This window comes from Equus asinus, chromosome 25, assembly GCF_041296235.1.
Source record: "Equus asinus isolate D_3611 breed Donkey chromosome 25, EquAss-T2T_v2, whole genome shotgun sequence".
In the NCBI taxonomy this organism is placed as follows: Eukaryota; Metazoa; Chordata; class Mammalia; order Perissodactyla; family Equidae; genus Equus; species Equus asinus.
In genome coordinates this window covers 12933715-12956950 of record NC_091814.1, presented here as the reverse complement: position 1 = coordinate 12956950, position 23236 = coordinate 12933715, and the positions used below count along the sequence as shown (strand labels likewise).

Genomic DNA, 23236 nt, shown 5'->3' with positions numbered 1-23236 from the left:
AGTGATAGGTCCACAGACAGTTCCTTTCTTGTAACAGGAAGGTAGTGAATCTAGGGATAGATTTAGGTAGGTGGGTAGGTCCGTTGGTGAGAATGTACAGAAATTCTCTTCAATTGCTTCTCTTGTCTCAGTGAAATAGTCATTGTAGTAGGTGCAAAGGAAACACCCTTTTTTTTCTTTCTGCTTTTTCTCCCCAAATCCCCCCAGTAAAATTGAATATTTTAGTTGTGGGTCCTTCTAGTTATGGCACGTGGGACGCCGCCTCAACGTGGCCTGATGAGCGGTGCTATGTCTGCACCCAGGATCCGAACCAGAGAAACCCTGGCCCACTGTAGCAGAGTGCTGGAACTTAACCACTCGGTCAGGGGGCTGGCCCCAGAAACACCCTCTTAAAAAGCACCAATGATCTGTTAATTGCTAATTCCAATGCACTGTTTAGTCTTAACCATCCACTTTTCTGTTAGTGTGATAGTTAAGAGCAAGCCCTCTGGAACCAGACTGCTCAAATTCAGGCTGCCACTTGCCAGTGGCAATTTTAAGTCAATTTCTTAACCTCTCTGTGGTGCTATAATTATTAAATGAGCTAATGCATGTAGAGTGCTTAGAGTAGTGCCTGACTTAGCAAAGGCTTGATGATATCAGCTATAATTACACTTAAACCTTTCTTAAAACTCACTTCCCTTTGCTTCTGTTAAATATACAATCCTTAACCAGATCCTATGAAATTAACGCTCCTTTCTCTGCCCATTGCTAGTTTTCTCACTCCTTGTGTTTGTCAAAGTTCTATTTTTAGTGCTTCTCGTATCTTTCTCTTCATCCTCTCCCAAAGATTAAATTTATCACCTGCATTCAGATTTATTCAAGTTGGATATTCTAGTTACCTTTGATCTCACCCCATCCATCTAGTTATCAAATCCCACAGACTTGTACCTAGAAATCTCTGGTATGAATCCCCTTCTTTCCAGTCCCCTTGCCCACTACCTACTTAAGGTTATCATTACCATTCTAATAAATTATAATATGAACAGTACCAGTCAGTTTCCCAGTCTCTTTCTTCAGCTTGTACACCATTACTAGATTAATCTCCTAGTTCTCCTCTACTCAAAACAAAAAACCTTGTTCCTTGTTACCTACCAAGTTAAGCAAAAGTCCTGGCTTTTAACACCCTCCACAATGCTTCCAATCTAACTTCCCAGTATTTTCTCAAATGCCTTCCCTCTGTGGTTTCTTGGGCTCCAAACTGTTCTTTTCCTTAAATATATCATGTAATTTTCTATTTATAATTAATGCTGTTCTTTCTGCCTAAAATGTCCTCTTCTATTATTGAAATTCTACCCATGTTTCAATCGTAATCTTAAATTACCTCTTTCATACAAACGTCTCTGATCATTCCAACTAGATGGAATTTCTCTTTTGTACAACAGCATTTCCTGCCCTGAAATTATTTATCTTCTTACCGCCAGGAATACTGCACTGAATAACATGTAAAAGCACCTTGAAAACTGTAAATTACTAAACAGTGTTAGTTATTACTGAACTGTCTTATCCAAAAATAATTATTTGGTATCTATATTCCAATGATATTACCATTGTTCAAGATATTTCTAGAAATTAATCAAGATAAGCCACATAAAGGAAGGAAAAATCAGTCCAATTACTTTATATTCACATTTTTTAACGAAGAAAGCTATTATCTACCTTGATCATCCCACTTTATTCTCCATCGTAAATTCCAAATGACTTTTAAAATTCTTTCCAGAACTCTGTTAGAGGACAAATAACTGCCATTAGCTGATTATGCATGATTTGAAACAGATTATGAAAGTTCTAAAATTCACAACGTATTTTAAGTGATAACAGCATCTCAACATAGGAACTATTCTGAGAATAACACTCCTTTGAAAGAACACATCTGTCCCTACCCCCTTATTTCACAAAGAATGCAGCATATATTTGGGCTAAAAGTTTGAGCTCTAGTGAAACCTGGGTTCAAATTAAGCTCCATCACTAGCCATAACCTTTGGGCAAATTACTTACTCACTCTAAGCCTCAGATTCCTCAACTCTAAAATCTGCTTTTCTCATAAGGTGGTTCTGATAAAAGAAGAAATGCTTACTGAGCACAATGCTCAATACAGTATGGGGGTCAAGAAAATTAAACAACAAAACCTACCCTAAGGCACAGAGAAATGAAAGACTTGCTAAAGACAAGAATAAGTCTCATTACGGGTACTTTATAATGAACAACAGTATACTATAGTATAAGTACTCCTTTTAGGTCTTATGCAATCAATACATTTTTGAAGTTGTATATAAGTTATTTATACACATATTTGTGATAAACCCTTTAATAAAGGTAAAAGCCCTTATTTCTATGACAATGAATTTTTCCCCTGGATTTGCTTAAATCAAGAAATATCAAAAACGAGTTCAATTCTCTAGCTCCCAAGTCTCACAGATACAGAGATGATTCCTGGTAAGCAGCCAAAGTCGCCACTGCTGAGTCCTGGCAAGGCAGGCTTCTTTCAGAGTTCACCCTTCTCCAGGAATGAGGAACCTCACCTGTCTGGCTTATTGTTTGCTTATCTCTAAAAAAAGGAGAGAGGTTGTACTCATTTTTCTTAAGGCCTTTTGCAGTCTCTTGTCTCTTTCTGCCTTTTATCCTAGTGCTCCCTAATACTGCCTTAAAATTGGAACTCCAGGACCTGAAACACCTGACTTTGTTAAAAGAGTTAGTTTGATAAGAGAATGTTCTAACTTCTGGTCAAGTATTTATTCTCCAACACTACTTCCTACTAAGTTCCAGCTAGCAGGCAGTTACGGGAGCTCTAATGGCTCCTGTGTTCGATCCATTCCCAGTACGTCCTGAACAGGCAACATGAAATTGAAGGATAGATGTTAAGAATTTTGGACATCACTGGATACTTATTCTGACACAAATACTCCTAAAATCAAACCAGAACATTAAATGCTTAAACAGAACCACATCTAGTCCAATTCTTAGGGGAAAAAAAAATAAACTACACATGGTCTTTTAGAAAAGATTTTTTTTTTTTTAATTAGTAGAGAGGAAATAGGCTAAATTCCTGAATCCTATTCCACTTTACAAACTGACCCATGACATCCTCCTTGGATTCTCCATGTCCACTTCACCTGACACACACATTCTCATATATGCACCCGTTTGAGGAGTTGATTTCCCATTAAGACTACTCAGCCAAGACCAGAGGCAACCTGTCTATCTTGTGACTCTACTATTGAAGGTTAAGAGATGGACACTCATTTGTTCCCTTCTCCCCTACCCATCACTTAGCACCTCTTCCTGCTTTCACTCTGCTCCAGAAAAACAGTATTTATCACTCTTGCTCCAAGATGAGGTCAGAAATTTCCATTAGATCTCAAAAATACATATCCATTCATCCATTTATATATACATCAGTATCAATGACAAAATTTTCTTTTTCCACAGCAATTGCTAGAAGTCTGGAAAAAAGATTACGTGATGACCCAAACTCCACTACCTATGAGTGTGTGAAAAATATCATACAAACTTTAAAAATAACTCTTTAATCATATGCACATAAGGGGAATTAAGGGCAGCACCAGGCTGACTGGGAAAGGGAGCAAGGTGTTCTCCCTCTGTCCCAATGTCAGCTTGGCAGAGTTCTGAGATCACACACACAGGTGGGGCTGGGTTGGGAAGGAGAATAAGGGACAGGACTGAAGAGACAAAGGGAAGAGCAGGGAGGCAAGGGCTTGCAGTAGTCTCAGTCGGTGGACTCCAACACAGATTCACTAAGCGCAAGGTCCCAGTAGTGTTCAGCCCCATGCTTTTTGAAATGCTCCCGAGCCATGTTCTCTGTAGGGCACTGTTTGAACTTCATCTCCCCAAAGCTCCGGTCTTTGGCTGTACCCTGGGAAAGAGACAAAATCTGTAATTAGAACACTGCAATTTCTTTTTTTTTTGAGGAAGATGAGCCCTGAGCTAACATCTACTGCCAATCCTCCTCTTTTTGCTGAGGAAGACTGGCCCTGAGCTAACATCAGTGCCCATCTTCCTCTCCTTTCTATGTGGGACACCTGCCACAGCATGGCTTGCCAAGCGGTGCCATGTCTGCACCAGGGATCCGAACGGGCAAACCCCGGGCCGCCGAAGGGGAACGTGTGCACTTAACCGCTGCCCCCCAGGCCGGCCCCAACACTGCAATTTCTAGTTTAAATCAGATACAACATTCTTTTATAAACTTCAATTACATTTGTGGAGCAACGTGCCTCGCTGAACGTGACTTTATGGTAAAAGCAATTCTAACCTCCACTCCCTTGGATATTTGTGTGAGTTTTCTTGAATTTATATGCACAAAGGTGTCAGTTTTTTTGACTGAATGGAAGATGAGGAATTCTGTGCTCTGGTGACTGGCGTGGAAGAGCAAGTCAGGAAGGACTACAGAAGATGATATGGGATAAACTTGTCTCCCTCAAGGACTAGATTTGGGCTTTTAAGACAAAAGGAGTTAGAGAACCAAAGGCTACAATGCCTCTTTTCACAAGACTTAATGAGATCTTGCATATAAGTAGGAGACTTTGGGGCCCTATGACAAAGAACAATACAGGGGTGAGGCTGGGTGGGGAATGGAAGCCAGCGGGGCTGCAACAGAAAAAGTTACAGGGCTGGCCCTGCGGCCGAGTGGTTAAGTTCATGCGCTCCGCTTCAGCGGCCTGGAGTTTCGCCAGTTCGGATCCTGGGCCTAGACCTAGCACCGCTCATCAAGCCATGCTGGGACAGCAGCTCTTGTGGCAGAACTAGAGGGACCTACAGCTAGAATATACAACTATGTACTAGAGCTTTGGGGAGAAGAAGGGGAAAAAAAAAAGGGAAAGTTACACTACTGGGTGGAACTGCATTCTCACCAAAGGCACCAGCAGCAATGATAGCCATAAAGTACTACTGCAAGAAGCTTTCAGGGATCAGATTCCAACAAGGAGGCTAGAGAAGAACTTGGCTTGTTTCTGAACCTGAGATACAGTTCCTGAGGACTCTCACAGATAAATGGAAGAGAATTTGGAAAAGATGAAGGGTGTGGGATATTAAATATGCAGGTGGGGACTTAGAGAAATAGGTATTACGGTTATTATGACCTAATTTATATGCATAAATTGGAGGAATCTGGGATAAGAAAAAGATACATAAAAAACAATTAGTAATGGGGCCAGCCCCATGGCTGAGTGGTTAAGTTCATGTGCTCCACTTCAGCGGCCTGGGGTATGCTGTTTTGGACCCTGGGCACAGACTTAGCATGGCTCATCAAGCCACGTTGTGGCAGTATCCCACATAAAAGAACCAGAATGACTTACAACTAGGATATACAACTATATACTTAGCGGCTTTGGGGAGAAGAAAAAAAGAAAAAGATTGGCAACAGATGTTAGCCTAGGGCCAATCTTCCTCACCAAACAAAAACAAAAAGAAAAACAACACTTAGTAGTAATTATCTATAAAGAGTGGTCTTAAAGAATCAGGGAATTAGAAGGGGACTATTTCAGTAAGTGCTCTTCTGTGTTAGAATTTATTTTAATAAGCATTTACTACTTTTGTAATAATGTACTTTTATAATAAAGAACTAGTAACTAAACATGAGCACATTTAAAAAATAGAAGATACCATGCCCCCAGACATAAAAGAATACAATGAAAACATTAAATCGATACAAAGGTAGAAAATATTTACAATGTATAAAGCGCATTTTGGAGTGGGAATAAAAGGACTACTGCAAAACATCAGGATGAGGATATAGTCACTGAGGAAAGAAACTGTTAATGCTTCCTGGAAAAATAGGATATTTTACATTTCACAAAGGATGAATAATCCTTAGTTCATATCTTGGCCTGAAAAGCATATTAATCTACTCATTCATTCATTCTTCAGAACTAATACTGGTTTGCTAAGAAGATTTCAGAGATGAAAGAACTCTATAACCATAAAAAAGTTCCATTTGAAGAGTGATTTAGTCACATTTTACAAAGTATTATTATATAATAATCTAATTAGGTTCTCAAAAAAATAACTTGACAATAGGGAGGGAAAATAATATCCATATTTTATAGACAAAGCAACAGTATTTGATGTTAAGTGTCTTGCCCAGTTACACAGCTAGGAAGTGGTACTGCCCAGACTCCCAACTTTATATTCTTGTCTAGTACTTCTTTCACTAGTTCCAAAGAAAAATCTCACAACAATTCATGTCCCTCTTTCCAAGTCTTGTATCCATGACTGTGAAATAAATAACTCAGTCAAGAATTTGTATTCTTGCCACCAGTTTTCCATACTCTTCCCCAGATGGCATATACAATATACTCATCAATTTAACTAAAATATAATCAGGAAGAATTTGCAGCCAAACATTTAACAATGAATTCCAAAAAGAAACACAAATTACTTAAAGGATTAGTCATACTGTTTAATTTTACCATTCCATTGCTCTATTTGAATAGTATAAACAATCAAGAATTAGCTTAAGTTCTGCTTCAGTGTTTAACAAAGGATCAAAACCTACCTCCCAGACTAGTACACATTTGTTGGTTTTCTTCACAGCTTCCTCATCAGATTCCTCATCATCTGGAAAAGACAATATAGCTAAATCTTGCTCTAGATTTAGACTAGAGACCAAGATTTAGATCCCAAGCAATCAGTATTCAAGTCTACCCAAATTCTTTTAAGTATTGTCACTCTTTCCTGTGTATTGGGACCAACTGTCTTCTGTTGCTCTAAATAGGCAGAGATATTAACTAATTTAACAAACATTTACTGAGCACTTACTGTGTATTAGGAGCTGTGCCAGGTACTTGGGATAAGAATATAAATAAAAGACAAGCAATCAACAATAAAAACTTGTCCTAGGCACCTTGAGAGCCAGGCTTCAGACGCCAACATGATAAAGTCTGTTCTCAAAGAACTTTTAAGTCTAATGGAGGAGGAGGGCAGATATACCAAATGAAAATATCTTAGGAACACCTTGCAAAGCAAAATAAAATATAGGTCAATTATTGTAAGAATTGTACTTTAAGTAAGGTACAAAAATACTTTAAGAACAAAAAGTCTAAGAGGGACAAAGTTAGGCAAAATTAAGAAAAGTAAGGCTCTCTGAACATGTCACTCAGGTCTTCAAAGAAGGGAAGAACAAATATTGATGGAAGAATGGCCAGGAGGATGTCAAATATACATATAATATGATAAAGTTGGGCAAAAGAACGAAAAGTGTTTTTTTGTTTGTTTTTTTTTTTTTTGAGGAAGATTAGCCCTGAGCTAACTACTGCCAATCCTCCTCTTTTTTTTGCTGAGGAAGACTGGTCCTGAGCCAACATCCATGCCTATCTTCCTCTACTTTATATGTGGGACGCCTACCACAGCATGGCTTTTGCCAAGTGGTGCCATTTCTGCACCCAGGATCTGAACTGGTGAACCCTGGGCCGCCGAGAAGCAGAACATGCAAACTCAACCGCTACGCCACCGGGCTGGCCCCGTAAAGTGTATTTTCTTGAACAGAGAATTTTTGATCTGAAAAATCCACCCTTTTGTTTTTTGCCTTAAATCCATCAAAAAACTTTTTATCAAAAAATAATGTATCACAGACAATGCACACATGATGCATAGCTTGCTGAATTTTCACAAACTAAATACACTCTTGTATCCAGTATCCAGATCCAGGGCAGACAGGGAAACTCGCTAGTAGAAGGGTCCCTAAGGACAGGCAGAAGAATAACTAAAACTCATGCATATGATCATATAATAAATACTGTATGAACGTCTAGCATGCTCATAGTCCAAATGAGTCTTTCTAATTCCTGAACATTAGCCGGTGTTAGTAAGAGTGTCAGAGAGAGGAAACAAATGAATGGACAGAATACCATCCCCACCTCCCAGTTAATCCCCTCTAACCCCCATTCACCATCTCCCTTTGTGTTAGATGTCTGTTCATCCCACTTTATCCGATGCAGCATAAGACGCTTAAATTTCTTCTGGGCCTTGGGGCCTGGAAACAGAAGGAGAAATTTTGCCAAAGTGTGGAAGATGATGGGGTAGAAAGAACCTCTGAGCTCATTCAATGCTCAGACACTAATGTGGTAGTTGAAGCAATCCCAGGAACCACATCTTAGATCCTTCTACTCCAAAAAACACAAAAACAGAGACCCAGGATATCATACCCAGCAATAAATATGGTTCTAATATACTAGCTTTTTCTCCTTTCTCCCCACCATGCTAATCACTTCAAGGCCTAGGATTGCCTGGGGACAGTCTCCCTCAATTTTTTCAGACTCACCCCCTTCCACTACTACCACGTTGACATCCTTGTGCAGTACCACCACCCCTGTCAGGTACAGTTGCCCAGCATTGGCCTCAATCTTGAACTTCTTGGCTGGGTTGCTCAAATTTCGAACTCTAGAGAAGGGAAAGTTTAGTTATGGCTTTCATTTTAGCATCAGGAGCTGCCTGAATGGAATGGCAAATAAACAGATGGATCCGAAATGGTTTTTTCTTTAAAAACAAAGGCCTTTGGAATAAACAAATATACTAATGCTTAAAAGGTAGAAGTGATGAGTCTCGAAGTCTTTCCACTGTCATACTTCTTCAAAGTCTAGCACTGTTCACCTTACCACAAATGGCAGGAAAACAAAATTTAATCTAAGAATGAAGGAAAGGTACTTAACATCATCCAAAAACATTTATAAGGTAATCCTTTTTTTTTTTTTTGGTGAAGAAGATTCACTCTGAGCTAACATATGTTACCAATCTTCCTCTATTTTTGCTTGAGGAAGATTAGCCCTGAGCTAACATCTGTGCTAATCTTCCTCTATTTTATATGTGGGTTGCCGCTACAGTGTGGCTTGATGAGTGGTGTAGGTCCACGCCCGGGAGCTGAACTTGTGAACCTGGGCCACTGAAGTGGAGTGCGCTGGACTTAACCACTGCGCCATGGGGCCAGCCCCGCTAATTGTTCTTTACAGTATAAAGATCAACAAATTCTTTGCCCTCTAGATGTTTATCATGTAAAGTAGTCACAATGCTATGCATGAAAAATTTCTAGAAAGATACATGAAAAACTGTTAGTGGCAATTACCTATAGTGAGTGGTCCTAAGGGACCAGAGAATAGGAAGGGGACTTTTTCATAGGTGCCCTTCTGTATTCTTAGTATTTTATCTTAATAAGCATTCACTACTTTAATAATACAGAACTAGTTACTAAACATGAGCAAATTTAAAAAATAGAAGATACTCATGTACTCAACATAATACAATGAAAACATTAAATCAATACAAAGGTAGAAAATATTTACAGTGTATAAAGTGCATTTTGGAGTGGGAATAGAAGGACTACTGCAAAACATCAGGATGAAGATATAGCCACTAAACAAACTTTTAGTGCTTCCTGGAGAAAGAGGGTCTTTCATGCTTCACAAAGAATGAATGATCCTTAGTTCACATCTTGGCCTGAACAAGTGTATTCATTTATGCATTCTTCAGAACTAGTACTGGTTCACTAAGAAGAACTCAGAGATAGAAGAGTTGCCAATCCTCTTTTTTCTTTTCCCTTCTTCTTCCCAAAGCCCCCCAGTACATAGTTGCATATTCTAGTTGTGGCATGTGGGACGCCACCTCAGCATGGCCTGATGAGCGGTGCCATGTCCACACCCAGGATCTGAACAGGCAAAACCCTGGGCCACTGAAGCGGAGCATGGGAACTCAACCACTCGGCCACAGGGCCGGCCTCAAAAGAGTAAGTCTTTAACCCTCACCACTGCGTAAGATTTACTAGCTCCTGATTCACACTAGGGTCATTAAAAGAGAGTAGGGGTTGATGCTGGGTATGCTTTAAACCAGTGATTCTGCCTCAAGCACTTGGAGAATGTTTTGTTATTTCTAAGGGAAAAGCTGGCCCAATTTGGACACCTACCTATATACCGATATGTGTACCCCCTGTGAAATGTCTTCTTTAAGCTTTTTTATTTTCTTGACCTTTCTCTGTTCTGCTGTAAGTTTTCGGGCAGCGTTGGCCTCTTCATGCGCTCTGTCGTGACAGGAAGGACATCCACAAGTGAGAAAGGCATTGAAGATCAGAGGCAGGGCTGAGGGAAAGAGAGAGCAACGGAGGACTCTCCCCTCCCTCCAAATATGGATCCCCCAGAAGAGTTTGGGAAAGGTACTTGCCCTGGGTTTCCACCCAATCCCATGGCACTTACTTCTGTCTTTTTGCCATTTGAGCTCTGACATGGGCTTCTACCTTCGTGGGGTCTTGAACAGCTTCTGTTCCTAATACTCGCATCAAATTTGAAATTCTCACTGCAGTGGAGAGAGAACAGAAATCAATCTCCTAAGTCACTTCTCCAGTTGGGGAAATTTTTATCTCTTCTCTACCAATTCATATTGTTTACCTATTTCAAATCTCTGCTTAAAACTCACTTCCTCCAAAATATTACTGAATAATGGAAACTATCGGAGTGAGTTTTTAAACTGTATTTCCACTTTTCAAATATTAAGAATTATGTACATAACAACTCTATGCAAATACTGCTACTACTATCTTCATGAATTTCAAGAACATTATTCTTCTAGGAAGAACAGAGAGTTATAAGGTCAATAATACTTAAAAATAAGCCTTAAATGACCTCTACAATGAATATGTTTACTTGTCTTAACAAGGAAAGATATAAAATTTAGGAAAGAAAGCAAAATACCACTGAATGATTCTGAGAAACAGAAAGCACTCAAATACAGAAATGCTAAAGTTCCTCTAACATTACAGAAATAAATTTACCTCCCTTTCTTCCCTGCCTCTAAGATATGTACCTTTGGGTTCTGGAGGGGGCATCAGGCCCAGTCTGACTTTCTCTTGTAGTTCCTTCTGTGCTTCCCTCCTTGTTTGCCTTCGAAGTTTCTTCTGTTCCTTCTTGGTAAGATATACTCCGAGAGTAACTGGTGTGTCATTGTCAACTGTCACACAGAGAAATGAATGTACCAAAGCAATAACCATTTTAGAGAGACTTAGGTGAACATCAATCACATTAAAAGGACCTTTAGTTTAATTGTTCTTAGTTATTTTTAGTGTGACTGTGGCAGTATCATTATATTTTTAAAAAGCATTCTTATCTTTCATGAGTAGTGTTCTAACTTGTTTTTCTTCAAGCAGTTGAACCTTTTAATCAACTGAAATGTGACAAATATAGAAAACAAAACTGGAGCTGCTCTGGTTGCTCTGTGTGAGGATTTGCCGTAGGTGGGGGGTATCTAGAATCCCACTGGGATCCCACCTCCCGAACCTCAATGTTTCTATGGAATAGAATTTGAAAACCACTGGCATACATGATACAATTTGTAATTTTAGAGTTATAGGGATTGGGAAAAATCCTCTGGACTCCAAAAGCAAGTTTACGCAACTTTTAAAAACAAACAAAACCCCCCACATTCTTCTAATGATTCACACTGATTACAGCTAAGTAGAACCTGATTAAGTAAAATACAATGATTATTATACCTTGTACTACCTTAAGGTCTCAATCTATTATTATGAACTTACCGGAGATACTGGCAAACAAATTTACTAACTGAGGTATTACCTTCTGTTTATCCCAAATTTGATAAAAGTGTTAAAATCTTTTATTATCCACATAATTTTTGAAGAAGGCATATCAGTTAATATTATCTCTACATATGAGGAAATTCTGTGTTCTAAGTGATTCAATCAAAGGATTCAGTTGGTTAAAAACACAGCCACACTGAAACCTATACCTTTTGACTGAGCCAACAGACTTTTTGCTAAAAAAAATGATAGAAAGGCTGAAGTCAAAGATGACTGAAGAAGGGCAGGAGTTCAGTGGTGGTACAAGACTGAAGCTGGGAGTCAACACTATGGCAAAAGCCTTTTTTTTTCCTTCTTCTCCCCAAAGCCCCCCAGTACATAGTTGTATATTCTAGGTGTAGGTCCTTCGGTTGTGCTATGTGGGACGCCGCCTCAGCATGGCCTGATGAGTGGTGCTAGGTCCACACCCAGGATCTGAACATCAGAAACCCTGGGCCGCCAAAGCGGAGTGCGTGAACTTAACCACTTGGCCACAGGTTGGCCCCCAAAAGCCTAACTTCTAATATACATCAGTGAGCTATCTCTAGATTAGGCTTCAATGCTCTAGAACTGCACTGTCCAATACTGTAGCCATTAGCCACACGTACCATTTAAAATTTAAATTAACTAAAATTAAATAAAATTTAAAATTCAGTCTCTTAGTTGTACTTGTGTAACTCAGTTTTCAAGTGCTCAATACTCAGATGTGGATAGTGGCTACTGCATAAGACAGCAGAGAGAGAACATGACCATTATCACACAAAGTTCTATTGGATAATATTTCTCTAGAGACTTGATTGAGTAATCTATATGTTACCTGGAGGATTGAGCTGGGCTGGATGTTCAACAAGATTTGTGATTCCAAAATAATCTTCTCTCTTGGGATTTTCCTCTGTACTAAAATTGGAGAAAAGAAGGAAAAACAGGATATGTAAGTAGAGACAATTCCAAGAGAAAGGGAGTCTCAGTAACACACTGATGCGTCCTAGCACTTTTTAGCATTTGCATATCTATAATATGTAATTATATTACATATAATTTTCTTTTTTTTTTTAAGATTGGTACCTGAGCTAACAACTGTTGCCAATCTTTTTTTTTTTTTTTCTGCTTTTTCTCCCCAAATCCCCCCAGTACATAGTTGTATATATTTTAGTTGTGGGTCCTTCTAGCTGTGGCATGTGGGACGCCACCTCAATGTGGCCTGATTAGTGGTGCCATGTCCGCACCCAGGATCCGAACCAGCGAAACCCTGGGCCGCCGCAGCAGAGCGCAAGAACTTAACCACTTGGCCACGGGGCCGGCCCCACATATAACTTTCAAGATGAGAAAAATGGGTCCCACTAAGGTTGAATGTACAGTCCACAATAGTCATTCTCAACCTTTTTCTACCCTAACACCCCAAAAGATACCACACTCTCTCATTAGTAACAATAACTCCCTTAGACGGTGATTGACAAAAGAAGGGTAAGGAAAGGCTGAAACACAGTCTCCGAAAGCCAGGTATCACTGATGGAGCAGATAGAGCTAAAGTTCTCCAAATGTTTCATATATGCTTTATTCATCATTCTCTCCCCTATCCACTAAGAATCTTTGCTCTTATTCTAGGATTGGATCTTTAAGAAATGTAAATACCTATTACAAGTACCAAAAGAATGTAACTAAGAAAACAAATATGCTAAAAGCAAATAACAATGTATAACAAAAGCAAACAGAAAATTTACAGATTTGCTCTTTTAGATTATTTGTGCCCATTCCTCTACATTAACCCAAAAAACTAAAAATAACACATACAACGTATTCTTTACAAATATATGAGCTTGTGTACAGTTACTTAATACCCTTAAAATTTTACTTAATGCATGAGTACCATCTCTCCCATTAAAACTCTAGCCTTATTAAAAGGTATTAACTAACAAACTCACAGGTCAAAGCCATTGGGGATGATATAAGAGTCCCACCACTCAATTTCAGGGATATCTCCTTCCTTCAGCTCCTTCTTAGGAGCAATGAGGGCCAGCCTAGTTGAAGTATGGATGCCTGTTTTTCGAGCTGCCTGTGAGATCTCTGCCTGCAGCTTTTCCAGTTGAGCCTAAAGACAAGACAAACCAAGCAGGAAGATAAACTGAAGTCAAAGAAAACAGAGACATGGTAAAATCCCAGATTTTAAAATATTCCCTTGTTGAACTCTTTACACCTAATGCAATGAGTTCATAATTTCTGAAAGCTTAGAAGAAAGAGCCATTCTGCTTTATTATTTACTTAGTTGATTTACATACATCTCATCCTCCTCACTATCTCTTGACCCTACAATGTGTGCCTACAGCAAACATGCAGAAATGGAGTTGTACGAAAAACTCATTCTGAGAGGATGAAAACAAGAAAACAAAAATCATTGAATACACAGTCAGTTCAACTCTCCAGCTGTGTGGATTATCTGCAGTAAATTTTAACACCATACAAGTGTTCCTCATTCACCCAGGGATTTTGAATATTTTCCCTCCACTGTCAGTTGTATGTGGAGAATTTTCAAACTCAATTTTACTTCCACCTAAGTACACTGTAATTAAGAAGACAAATCAGCTAAAAACCAAGTATCCTAGGAATAAATACAGTATTTTAAAAATTATTCATTGCCTTATTATTTATCTAATTTCCTAAAACACAGAAAATTGAGTTGACACTATTTTAGGACTGTATTCAATTTCCCTTCTGTCACCTTCCTAACTTCTTTGAAGTTCTAGGTTATATTCTAAGCCAGATACCTTTGTCCGTAATCGTTGGGCAATCTTCTCAAATTTGCCTTTGTCGTGGAATTTAAAAGTACGTCTCTGGCGCTGGGAAGGGGCAATTGAGACTCGGGGATCAAAAAAGGTATTAGATTCCATGTCTTCTGACGGCTTTTCTTTTAGCTGTTGCTTGAATTGTTCCCTCTTCACAGCACGAATATTGGCCTTCAAAGTAGGCATGCGGTGTGTCAGCTCAATCTCCTTGCCTGTTGCATCTACAGTGCGACCTTGCTCATCAAGGATCAACGGTGTAGGTTTAGTTTGATCTTTTAACTCCACCTTCCTGAAAGATAACCCGCAAAGAAATAAATGCTGTATGGAACAATAAAGCAAACAAAAAAAACAAACAGAAAATAAAACGAATCAAACCTGACAAAGACAATTAGGTTAAACAATTCTTGGGAACATAAATCTATCAGTGAATAAGAACATCTTGATTGAAAACATCAAACTGGATATTTGAATACAGAGTACAATCAGGTTGAATGAATTTATAAATTACATTGGTGAGAATTTGTAATCCTATCCTACTTTACTACTGAATTCTTGAGTCAGAAATGGAATGCCATGGGCCAGCATGGTGGCACAGCGGTTAAGTGCGCACGTTCCGCTTCTCAGCGGCCCGGGGTTCGCCGGTTCGGATCCCGGGTGTGGACATGACACCGCTTGGCAAAAGCCATGCTGTGGTAGGCATCCCGTATATAAAAAAGTGGAGGAAGATAGGCATGGATGTTAGCTCAGGGTCAGTCTTCCTCAGCAAAAAGAGGAGGAATGGCAGCAGTTAGCTCAGGGCTAATCTTCCTAAAAAAAAAGAAGAAAGAAAGAAAGAATTTAAAAAAAAAAAAGAAAGAACTGGAATGCCAAATCAATCATAGGTGCTAAATTAAAGTCTACCATCTTTACACAGTTGTAGAGAACTCTCAGATCTGGTGTCACTCAACATGGTTTAATAGATATAGCTCTGAGTTAGAAAGCAGGAGACCTGGTTCTCTTCCTAGCTCCAATATTAGATGAATAATCTTAATGTCAGTTTGATCAATTACAAAAAGAAGATTAAACTCTGAAACAAGGAAAGCAAGACAATAAATTCAATCGGTATTTACTGATCACATGTAAGAAATTATTTCAGTTCCTTGGAAGAAGTGGATCAATAACATTCAAAGGTATTTATTGCTTCTCAAGCTTCAGAAACGACAAGGGGTTCCATGAAATAGATACTCACGGGGGAGCAATGCCCATGGCATGGAGATTGGCCAGGCCCACCATGTTGGCATTGCCGATGAGCCCTGGCTTCAGTGCCAGCTGGGCTTGGATGCGGGCTTGCAGTTCAGCTGCTTTCCTCGCCTTTTCAATGGCATCATTCATGAAAGTGGCAGCCTGGGAGGGCTGAATAGTGTTACCAATTGGGAGTCGCTCTGGTTGGGAGGAAGAAGGAGTCTTTGGCTGTCAGATAGAGAAAAAGAAATCAGAATCAGAAGGATTTCACAGGCAGACAGATCACACAGACACACACAGAGTGATAGACTGTGGCTGACTGTGGGGTGGACCATGCAGTCACCTCTGGTCTCTTAGTTGAGTAAATGGCAAGAAATTCTGTGCTCAAGATTCTTCTTTTCAGAGTAATCTGGGTACAATACCTGAGGTGTAGGTGGGCTAATGAAGCTTAGCTGTTTTTTCCTCTCCTCAATTTGTCGTGTTGCTGCCTCCATCATCTGTTTGATCTGTTCTCCAGATGGGAAGAAAAGTTAAAAAACTGTTAATTTCTCTCTTATTTCTCCCATACAGGTTCCTAAACCCAAAGGGCTTTCAGGTCTAAAGACCTAAAATTTTTTGTATGATTCCATCATATTCTGCCTGTACCATAGCCTAGAAAATTTAGTAAAGTTAAGCCTACACAGTTCAACACTGGAATTTTTCAATCCATCTTCTCAAAGCAAGACTGGCATGTTAGGTAGTAACATAGCTTGAAGTTTAATAAGACTCTGGAGTCAGAGAGATCTGAGTCTGATTCTTAACTCTGCCACTTAATGCCCATGTGACTTTGGACATGGCATTTAATCTCTAAACCTGCAAGTGTGAAAAAGGGGTAAAAACAGTACTTACTTTATAGGGCTATTGTGAGTATTTAAATAATGCATGCAAAACTCCTAACAGAACCTCAAATTATTATTCTTTTTTTAAAAAATCATGCTATTGGCCCCTGAATTCCTAGTTTGGGTAACCAGAAATGACAGTGCAAAGATCTGCTCCCTAGTCTCTGTAAACCCCTTCTTCTGTCCTAAAGAAGTTCAGAATAAGCTTTTGAGGATATGGTCAAATAACTCTTCTTGAATTTTGTAAGAGACCAGCTGTCAGGTGCTTCAAGATAATTTTTAAAATTTATTTTTTGGGGCCAGCCTGGTGATGTAGTGGTTAAGTTCACGCACTCCACTTCAGCTGCCTGAGGTTCACAGGTTCAGATCCTGGGTGCAGACCTACACACCACTCATCCAGCCATGCTGTGGTGGCATCCCGAATACAAAACAGAGGGAGATTGGCACAGATGTTAGCTCAATGACAATCTTCCTCAAGCAAAAAGAGGAAGATGGGCAATAGATGTTAGCTCAGGGCCAGTATTCCTCTCACACACACAAATATTTGTTGTTAACATTTTTTGAGTAGGTGATATATTTACATAGGTCAAAATGCAAAAAAAGTACAAAAGGGTATATTGTGAATTCTTCCACTCTTAATCTCTATAGAGAACATCATCAGTTTCTTTCCATCCAGAAATACTGTATATACATAAATAAGCAAATCCATGCATATATATCTACATATTCAATTTGCCCCCAATAAATTTTAAGTGGTAGAATATTTACTGCTTATGTAGTATCAAAATTGTTTAACAGTGCACATTTTAAAAACACAGATACTTTCCATTAAAAAAATATGAAGTCAATATGAAATTATTTAAGTGGATTACATCTTCTCTGCATTATATTCGGAAATTCTTCTCCTCTGCCATCAAGCTGAGTTCTGATGATTTCAATTAATTTCCTCAATGACCCAATGAAGACAATTTGGCAAATAATGTATGTAACATACGTTTTTTGCCACATAATCGGTGCTCAATAAATGCTATTTCCAGAGCCCTCAACTAGAATACTCCTGGTTAAATTAAGGAACAATGAAACATAAAGCAGGATATTAAAGTTCTGCAACGCTAAACACTGATCCAAATCAAGATCACAATAAATCTGGACCCATGCATCTTTTGCTTCTTCAAATCACAAAATATGGCTTCCAGTCCCTAATTACTAACCTGGAGCTTAGTCAGCATGCCAGGACTCTCTGATGGAGGCCCAGGAATCACTTCTGGCTCTTCTTCCACCTCCTCAAAACGGGGTATCCGTCGCTTTTTCACTCCTGATGATTCCTTGGAGATCTCAGAGTCATCACCAAACACTTCCTAAAGGAACCCAAGATGAAAAAAGAGGTGTATCCCTACCCATGGGCGAAAAGAAGAATCATCCTAGTTCCTATCAGCATTTTGTGGCTTTTCCCAGGGGACTATGATGCAACCTTGCAAATGGCTACGTGCCAGAAGCCAGTTTTCTAGACCCTCCACCAAATGGACCATCTCACCCAACTTCATCATCCTCCTACTCCAGTCAAACAAATTTCATCCCCATGTTCTTATAAATGCTCCCATCTCAAAGTCTTTGTAAATGCTACTGCCACACTTGTAATGATCTCCCTCAACTTTTCCACAACCCCTGTTCCAAATACTGCCTACCACTCACCTCCTCCAGGAAGTTTTCCTCATTAATAATCTCATCCTACTCTGATCAAACTTTTGTTTCACATCCTCTTAGCACTGAAGAGCACTTAAGCTTGGTTCATACTAGGTAAAATTACATTGCTGATATTCTGCTTGCCAAGTGTTAAGTCTTTCAATGTTAGTACTTTCTCCCAACTAGAGTCTAAGCTCTTCCAGGACAGGGGCTCTCTCTTTCTTCTTCAGTTTTCCCCAATAACATTTTGTTCTCATCAAACAATGGGAACTCAAATATGTTGACTAATTTGCAAGGTGAATTTAACAGGACCAAGAGTGGCCAACTGGAAGGGACAATGGGAAAAAGCAAATGTACACACCGGTGGTAGGCTTTGGGTGACATCCCCTCTTCACTAGGAGGGCTCGTGTTTTGCAAGGACATATCCTCGGCCAGGGGCGAGCGCTTCCTGGAACTCCTACAGTTCAAGAAAAAGGACTCTCCCATAATATATTGTGTGGGGTGGGGACTTGAATGGACCAAAATGGGACCCATATCCCAAGGCTATCTAGATATCTCCTTCAATAAACCACTTTTATTAATCCCACCCAATGTAGTCACTTCATTCACAGCATGCCTTCAACACTTATACAGTAGCATGTCCTATCATAACATAATCTTCACTCTACTGATCTGTGTATACTGTGGATCAAGCATTCCCCCTTAAATATAACAAAATCCAACATAAGTGTGAAATTCTATAGTCAACCCTAAAATTTACATGAAACTGCTATTCAGATTTTATAATTTGTGACTGTGCTTTCTTGTGCTCCCCCACCCCTCTTAAACTGCAAATTCATTTAAGGCAAGGACTACCTCTCATTCCTCTGATCACCCTGAAATGCCCTAAAAACAAAGGGCACACCAATCTCTACTTCTTTTGGTTCCACAGCCTGGCCAGGGAGCAAGCAGACACTGCTTATACAGTCTTTGTGCCTCAGGAAAAGCAATGGGATAGCCAAGGTATCAAAAGCACTTTGGACAGTTTGATGGAAGTCACAGAAAAGAATTCTTTTCAAGAAAGAGACAGAGAGAAATGAGGTGGAAAGATCAGCTACTTGACCCTGCTACTACGGAAAGAGGCCATGACCAATCAGCCAATTACACAGTAAAAAGTGAAGGTAAGGGAGTATTGATAGTCCCTTTAAGAACTCCACTCATGGGACCAGATGACCAGCAATACGCTATATAGGAAATGGGAGGCTCTCAAGATATATAAAAAATAATAATTGTTGTAAGATATCCCATCTACAAATTCACTGCAGAGAAACCTCTATACAGCAGCAACAATGAAGTCTATAGCTTAGGTAGCAGTGGAGTCACATTCTGAAGCAATCTATTAGGCCTCAAGTAAATCAAAGCATAAAATCTTAGCGCAATCAACTTGTAGGTAGTAGTAAGGAGGAAAAAAAAAAAGGAAACATAGGGAAACATGAGAACCAAAACTACTAACCGTATATGAAAAAGAACAAAGCTACCAACTGTTTCCTTGGAATATTTCAACCCATGAACTTGGGTAGTTCATCACCATAAGATGGTGATAATACAAATTCATCCCTTCTACTTTAATGTCTAAGCACCTCTCTTGAATACTAGGTTCCAATAGTGGATATCAAAGTGTAAGCCAGGTAAGCTCAGTAACTTTATTACCATTCAAAACACTCCTGAGCTCATGAGTAGTTAACTGCAAACCTACCTTTAGCTCTCGTTTTCTGCTCCTGTCACTGCTAGACTTGGAATGCCTAGAGCTTCGGCCTTCCTCCACAGCCTCAAACAGTTTGTCCACAAATCGTAGAGTAGAATCATCGAGAAAAGGTTTCAGATGGTCTAAAAGGAGAAAAAGAGGTGGTAGGGTTGAAAAGGTAAGAGTACTTAGTTCAATAATAGGCATATAACAGACACCAACACTGGAATTTTATCCCCAGGTGGGAGGGAAATGTTTTCTCCAGTTCTTTGTAGGATCCCCATAAATTCTCTTACATTGAATGACCCTGCCCTATGAGGTAAAAATACAGTTCTAATTTTTTGGAGTAGGAAGTAGCATAGCCAGAGCAACTTGTTTAGGTTGAACATCAAAGTTTACGATGAATAATCACCCTAACTTTTCCCAAATAGCAAGTTGTAGGAGACTACCATTAACAAAATCTACCTCCCACAACTTTTTTCAGGTATTTTATAAAGACTTCTATATGTCTGGATGTCAATCTGAATCTACCCACTGATTTTAGTATATTTCCTAAGTAAATATGACTTAAATAACTCACTACAGTGGTCAGAGGAAGTCAGTCTGAGATTCAAAATATGTCACAAATAGTATAGAAAATACAAAATAAGAGAAAAAGCAAACATAGTCACTTGGGCTAGGTCATTATAATGCAAGAGAACATAAAATGTGGCCTGACCTTTTTAGATGCTTCCAACAGAGAGAATTTTGGAGAAGTTCAAAGCAGTGCTTGAGATCATCCTATACGTTAAGTCAAAAGATTCAGAAAGGTACATACCAGCGGCCTTCTTCTTATCCATGCCCTTCCCCACACAGTTCAGTGCTGCTGTGACCACTGTGGGCTCTGAGAACCCCAGCACCCTCTTCACTGTCTTCTCTATCCATGGTTTCAGCTCATCCAGCTCCCTCTTAGACAGTGCCATTCTTTGGGAAAAGGAGGATAGCTCAAAGGGGATTCAATACTGCACCTATAAAGAAACCAGGAAAGAGTTAGGATAGGAAAAGGCCAAAGTGATTCCAGGCAACAGTTAGTACATCAGGAATGCCTTCCCCACCCCTATTCTCAATCCTTAGGCAAGTTCCTCCACGTCATTTCAAGCCAGTTTCCCTAAAACCACGCTTCAAAGCAGAAAGAACTACATTCCGTTTGATTTTTAACCTTAACTCAGTAAGTATCAGTGGATTGATGAAATCTGCAGAATTCAAACAAACAAACCCTGGGAATAACCTAGTCTGAGAAATGAGTTGTAGCTTTTTGATCCTGTCATAGCCTGATAAACATATAACATGAAAACAAGACTGAAAAAGTCCACAAGAGGCCAGCTTTTCTATTCCTCCTTCTTCCAGGCAGGCATTCCTTAACCCCGCCCTGACCTATAGGTTTCCCTTCTTCTAAGGGATGCAATTAAGGGAGGGCTTGTCCAGGTCAGTCATCCTATATGAAAGTTCATAATCCTTAAAAATGTTCTGTCACACTTCTCTGTAGTCATATTCATCCTAGTGGGAATTCTGTACTCAGATAATTTTCTCTCATGTTCTACAGGGTCTCTGTCAGCTGATTTGATAAGAGTAATCCCTTAGCTCTGAAAAGAACACTCTCATTTTGAATGTACTCTCTCTCTCTCCCTGTTCACCTCTATTCTTTTTGGCTTAGCAGAGAAAACACTATCATAAAGGACGTTCTATAACAAATCTTTACTTTTTAATGCAAGTTAGTATAATTCTTAAACATTATTCATGTTTACATTTTGACCTCCTACCTAAATCTCAGAACTCCTCATAGAGCACAGAGAAAATTTTATTTCCCTGATTTTCTCCATAGTGTCTAAAAGTCAATAAACTGCACTGACCTCAATTTCCAAGCTAACTTTCTCCCAGCAGTGCCACACTTCAGGGTTTGATCTGGGAGTCAATCTTTCAAGATGTTTGAAGACATTTTTTTCTCCTAAAAGACACAGTCTGATTAACTTCTACATTCCTGGCAGGTTTATCCTCTACGAGACTTGTTGCTAAAGAGTATATTTAATTTTGGTATAACCATACGAAGCTAGTAGATTAAAGTCACGAATCCAGGAATGAAAGATTTTGTGCCTCAGTGATATGTTATATGAATAATTCTATGGTGGCTCTGTTCACCCATCATGAGATAGCAGTATAGCCTATCAATCTCTACATATTAAACGTGCATTGCTCAAAAGAAGCATATTCAGATAGCATACAGAGTGAATAGAGCTCACAGTGAACAGCTTGGACATCGAGCTCTACCATTTACCAGCCTTTGGGCAAGTAATTCCTCTGAACCTCAGTTTACTCATGTTACAAAATGAAGACAACTGCCATACCTACAGGGTACTTAACTCATCCAATAAATATTTATTGCATAACTACTCAATGTCAAGCAGTGTACTGGGGGCTGAGGATACATACAACAACGAACAAAACAGACAAGAATCTTTGCCTTAAGGGGGCTCATACTCCACCAGAATTGAATCATAGGCTAGAAAGTGCAAGTAACTTGAAAATCCAAAGCAATAAATGAGGTACCACTCTATCAGATGAAACATGTGCCCAAGCACTATACTAACAAACGTATTCAAGTTCAACCCAATCCTCCACAAGATGATGTGCAAACTAAACAGTCAGTGGGCAAAAATTAAAGTTTCAAACAGTAACTAGCTTTGTCACTAGTCAAATGTTCAACAATCACTGCCTGGGGCGGGGGTGGGGGCGGTTTATGGCGTGGAAGGAGAAGGCAGAAGGATCTCTTCTGAATGAGCAGGTAGCAGAATCCAATCTTCCGAAGGATTTCCGTACTCCGTCCTCTTCTTTGCTACAACCCGAGTTTCCCCCTCTGAAGCCCCCATTCTTCTCTTTCTGCTCTCTCCGTCTCTCCGACCGGCCCCATACCCCACCTTGTTCTACCCCAACTCCTCATCTCCGAGCTGGTCTCCCCACCCCGTCCCCTTCCCGCCCCCGCCCTTTTGCTCTCCACAATCTCATTCCAACCCGTTCTACCACAGAACCTTGTACTTCTCTCCGCTTCCTTCCCGCTGTACCTTAACGCCTCGGTCCTCTCCTCGGACTGAGTCCTGGCCCCAGTTGCTCGGACCCCAGGACACCCTCTCTGGGCCCGGGGCCACTACTCACCTCACAAACTTCAGCCCCTGAGACGGAGCCCGAACGTTACACCGGAACCGGAAACCCTCCGACCGCCCTACGGCCTGCCGTCGCTACCGCCACAGCCTCCGCCACGCCGCGGTCCCCCAACATGTGACGGGGGAGGGCCCGGCCGCCGATTCGCGCA

General features: G+C 39.9%; 2 protein-coding genes across 8 annotated transcripts in view; both read right to left on the bottom strand.

The window, feature by feature from the left end:
- Positions 1-1793, bottom strand: part of RPRD2 (regulation of nuclear pre-mRNA domain containing 2) — a 95915-nt gene extending 94122 nt beyond the window's left edge. Inside the window, exon 1 of the mRNA XM_044758524.2 lies at positions 1699-1793. The gene's annotated coding sequence lies outside the window, so the exon portion shown is untranslated. The remainder of the gene's footprint in view (positions 1-1698) is intronic.
- Positions 1794-3550: 1757 nt separating this feature from the next.
- Positions 3551-23212, bottom strand: PRPF3 (pre-mRNA processing factor 3). Of its 7 annotated transcripts, XM_070496839.1 has the most exons (18): positions 23080-23122; positions 21783-21877; positions 20711-20900; positions 19906-20036; positions 18532-18627; positions 17699-17845; positions 16032-16115; positions 15617-15837; positions 14371-14677; positions 13531-13697; positions 12426-12505; positions 10840-10983; positions 10233-10332; positions 9947-10060; positions 8315-8433; positions 7943-8026; positions 6551-6612; positions 3551-3913 (listed from the first exon to the last, which is right to left on the bottom strand). In XM_070496839.1, exons 6-18 carry the CDS (start codon positions 17714-17716, stop codon positions 3767-3769), a joined length of 1647 nt encoding a protein of 548 aa, XP_070352940.1. In that variant the 5' UTR covers positions 17717-17845; positions 18532-18627; positions 19906-20036; positions 20711-20900; positions 21783-21877; positions 23080-23122; the 3' UTR covers positions 3551-3766. The 7 variants fall into 7 exon arrangements, with proteins under 7 accessions (XP_070352940.1, XP_070352941.1, XP_044614466.1 ...); XM_070496840.1 differs by lacking the exon at positions 21783-21877 and having other exon boundaries at positions 23080-23143; XM_044758531.2 differs by lacking the exon at positions 18532-18627 and having other exon boundaries at positions 23080-23121.
- Between the last annotated feature and the right edge of the window lie 24 nt (positions 23213-23236).

Bases quoted from the DNA above. Each gene is read 5' to 3' on its own strand.
- PRPF3 (XM_014865393.3), bottom strand. From the start codon at position 20,855: ATGGCACTGTCTAAGAGGGAGCTGGATGAGCTGAAACCATGGATAGAG. The intron at 10,333-10,839 runs GTACATATCTTA...TCTCCACTGCAG, and splicing joins GCCCCCTCCAGAACCCAAAG to TGAGAATTTCAAATTTGATG. The intron at 8,027-8,314 runs GTGAGTCTGAAA...TTCTGTTTCCAG, and splicing joins CGTGGTAGTAGTGGAAGGGG to GCCCCAAGGCCCAGAAGAAA.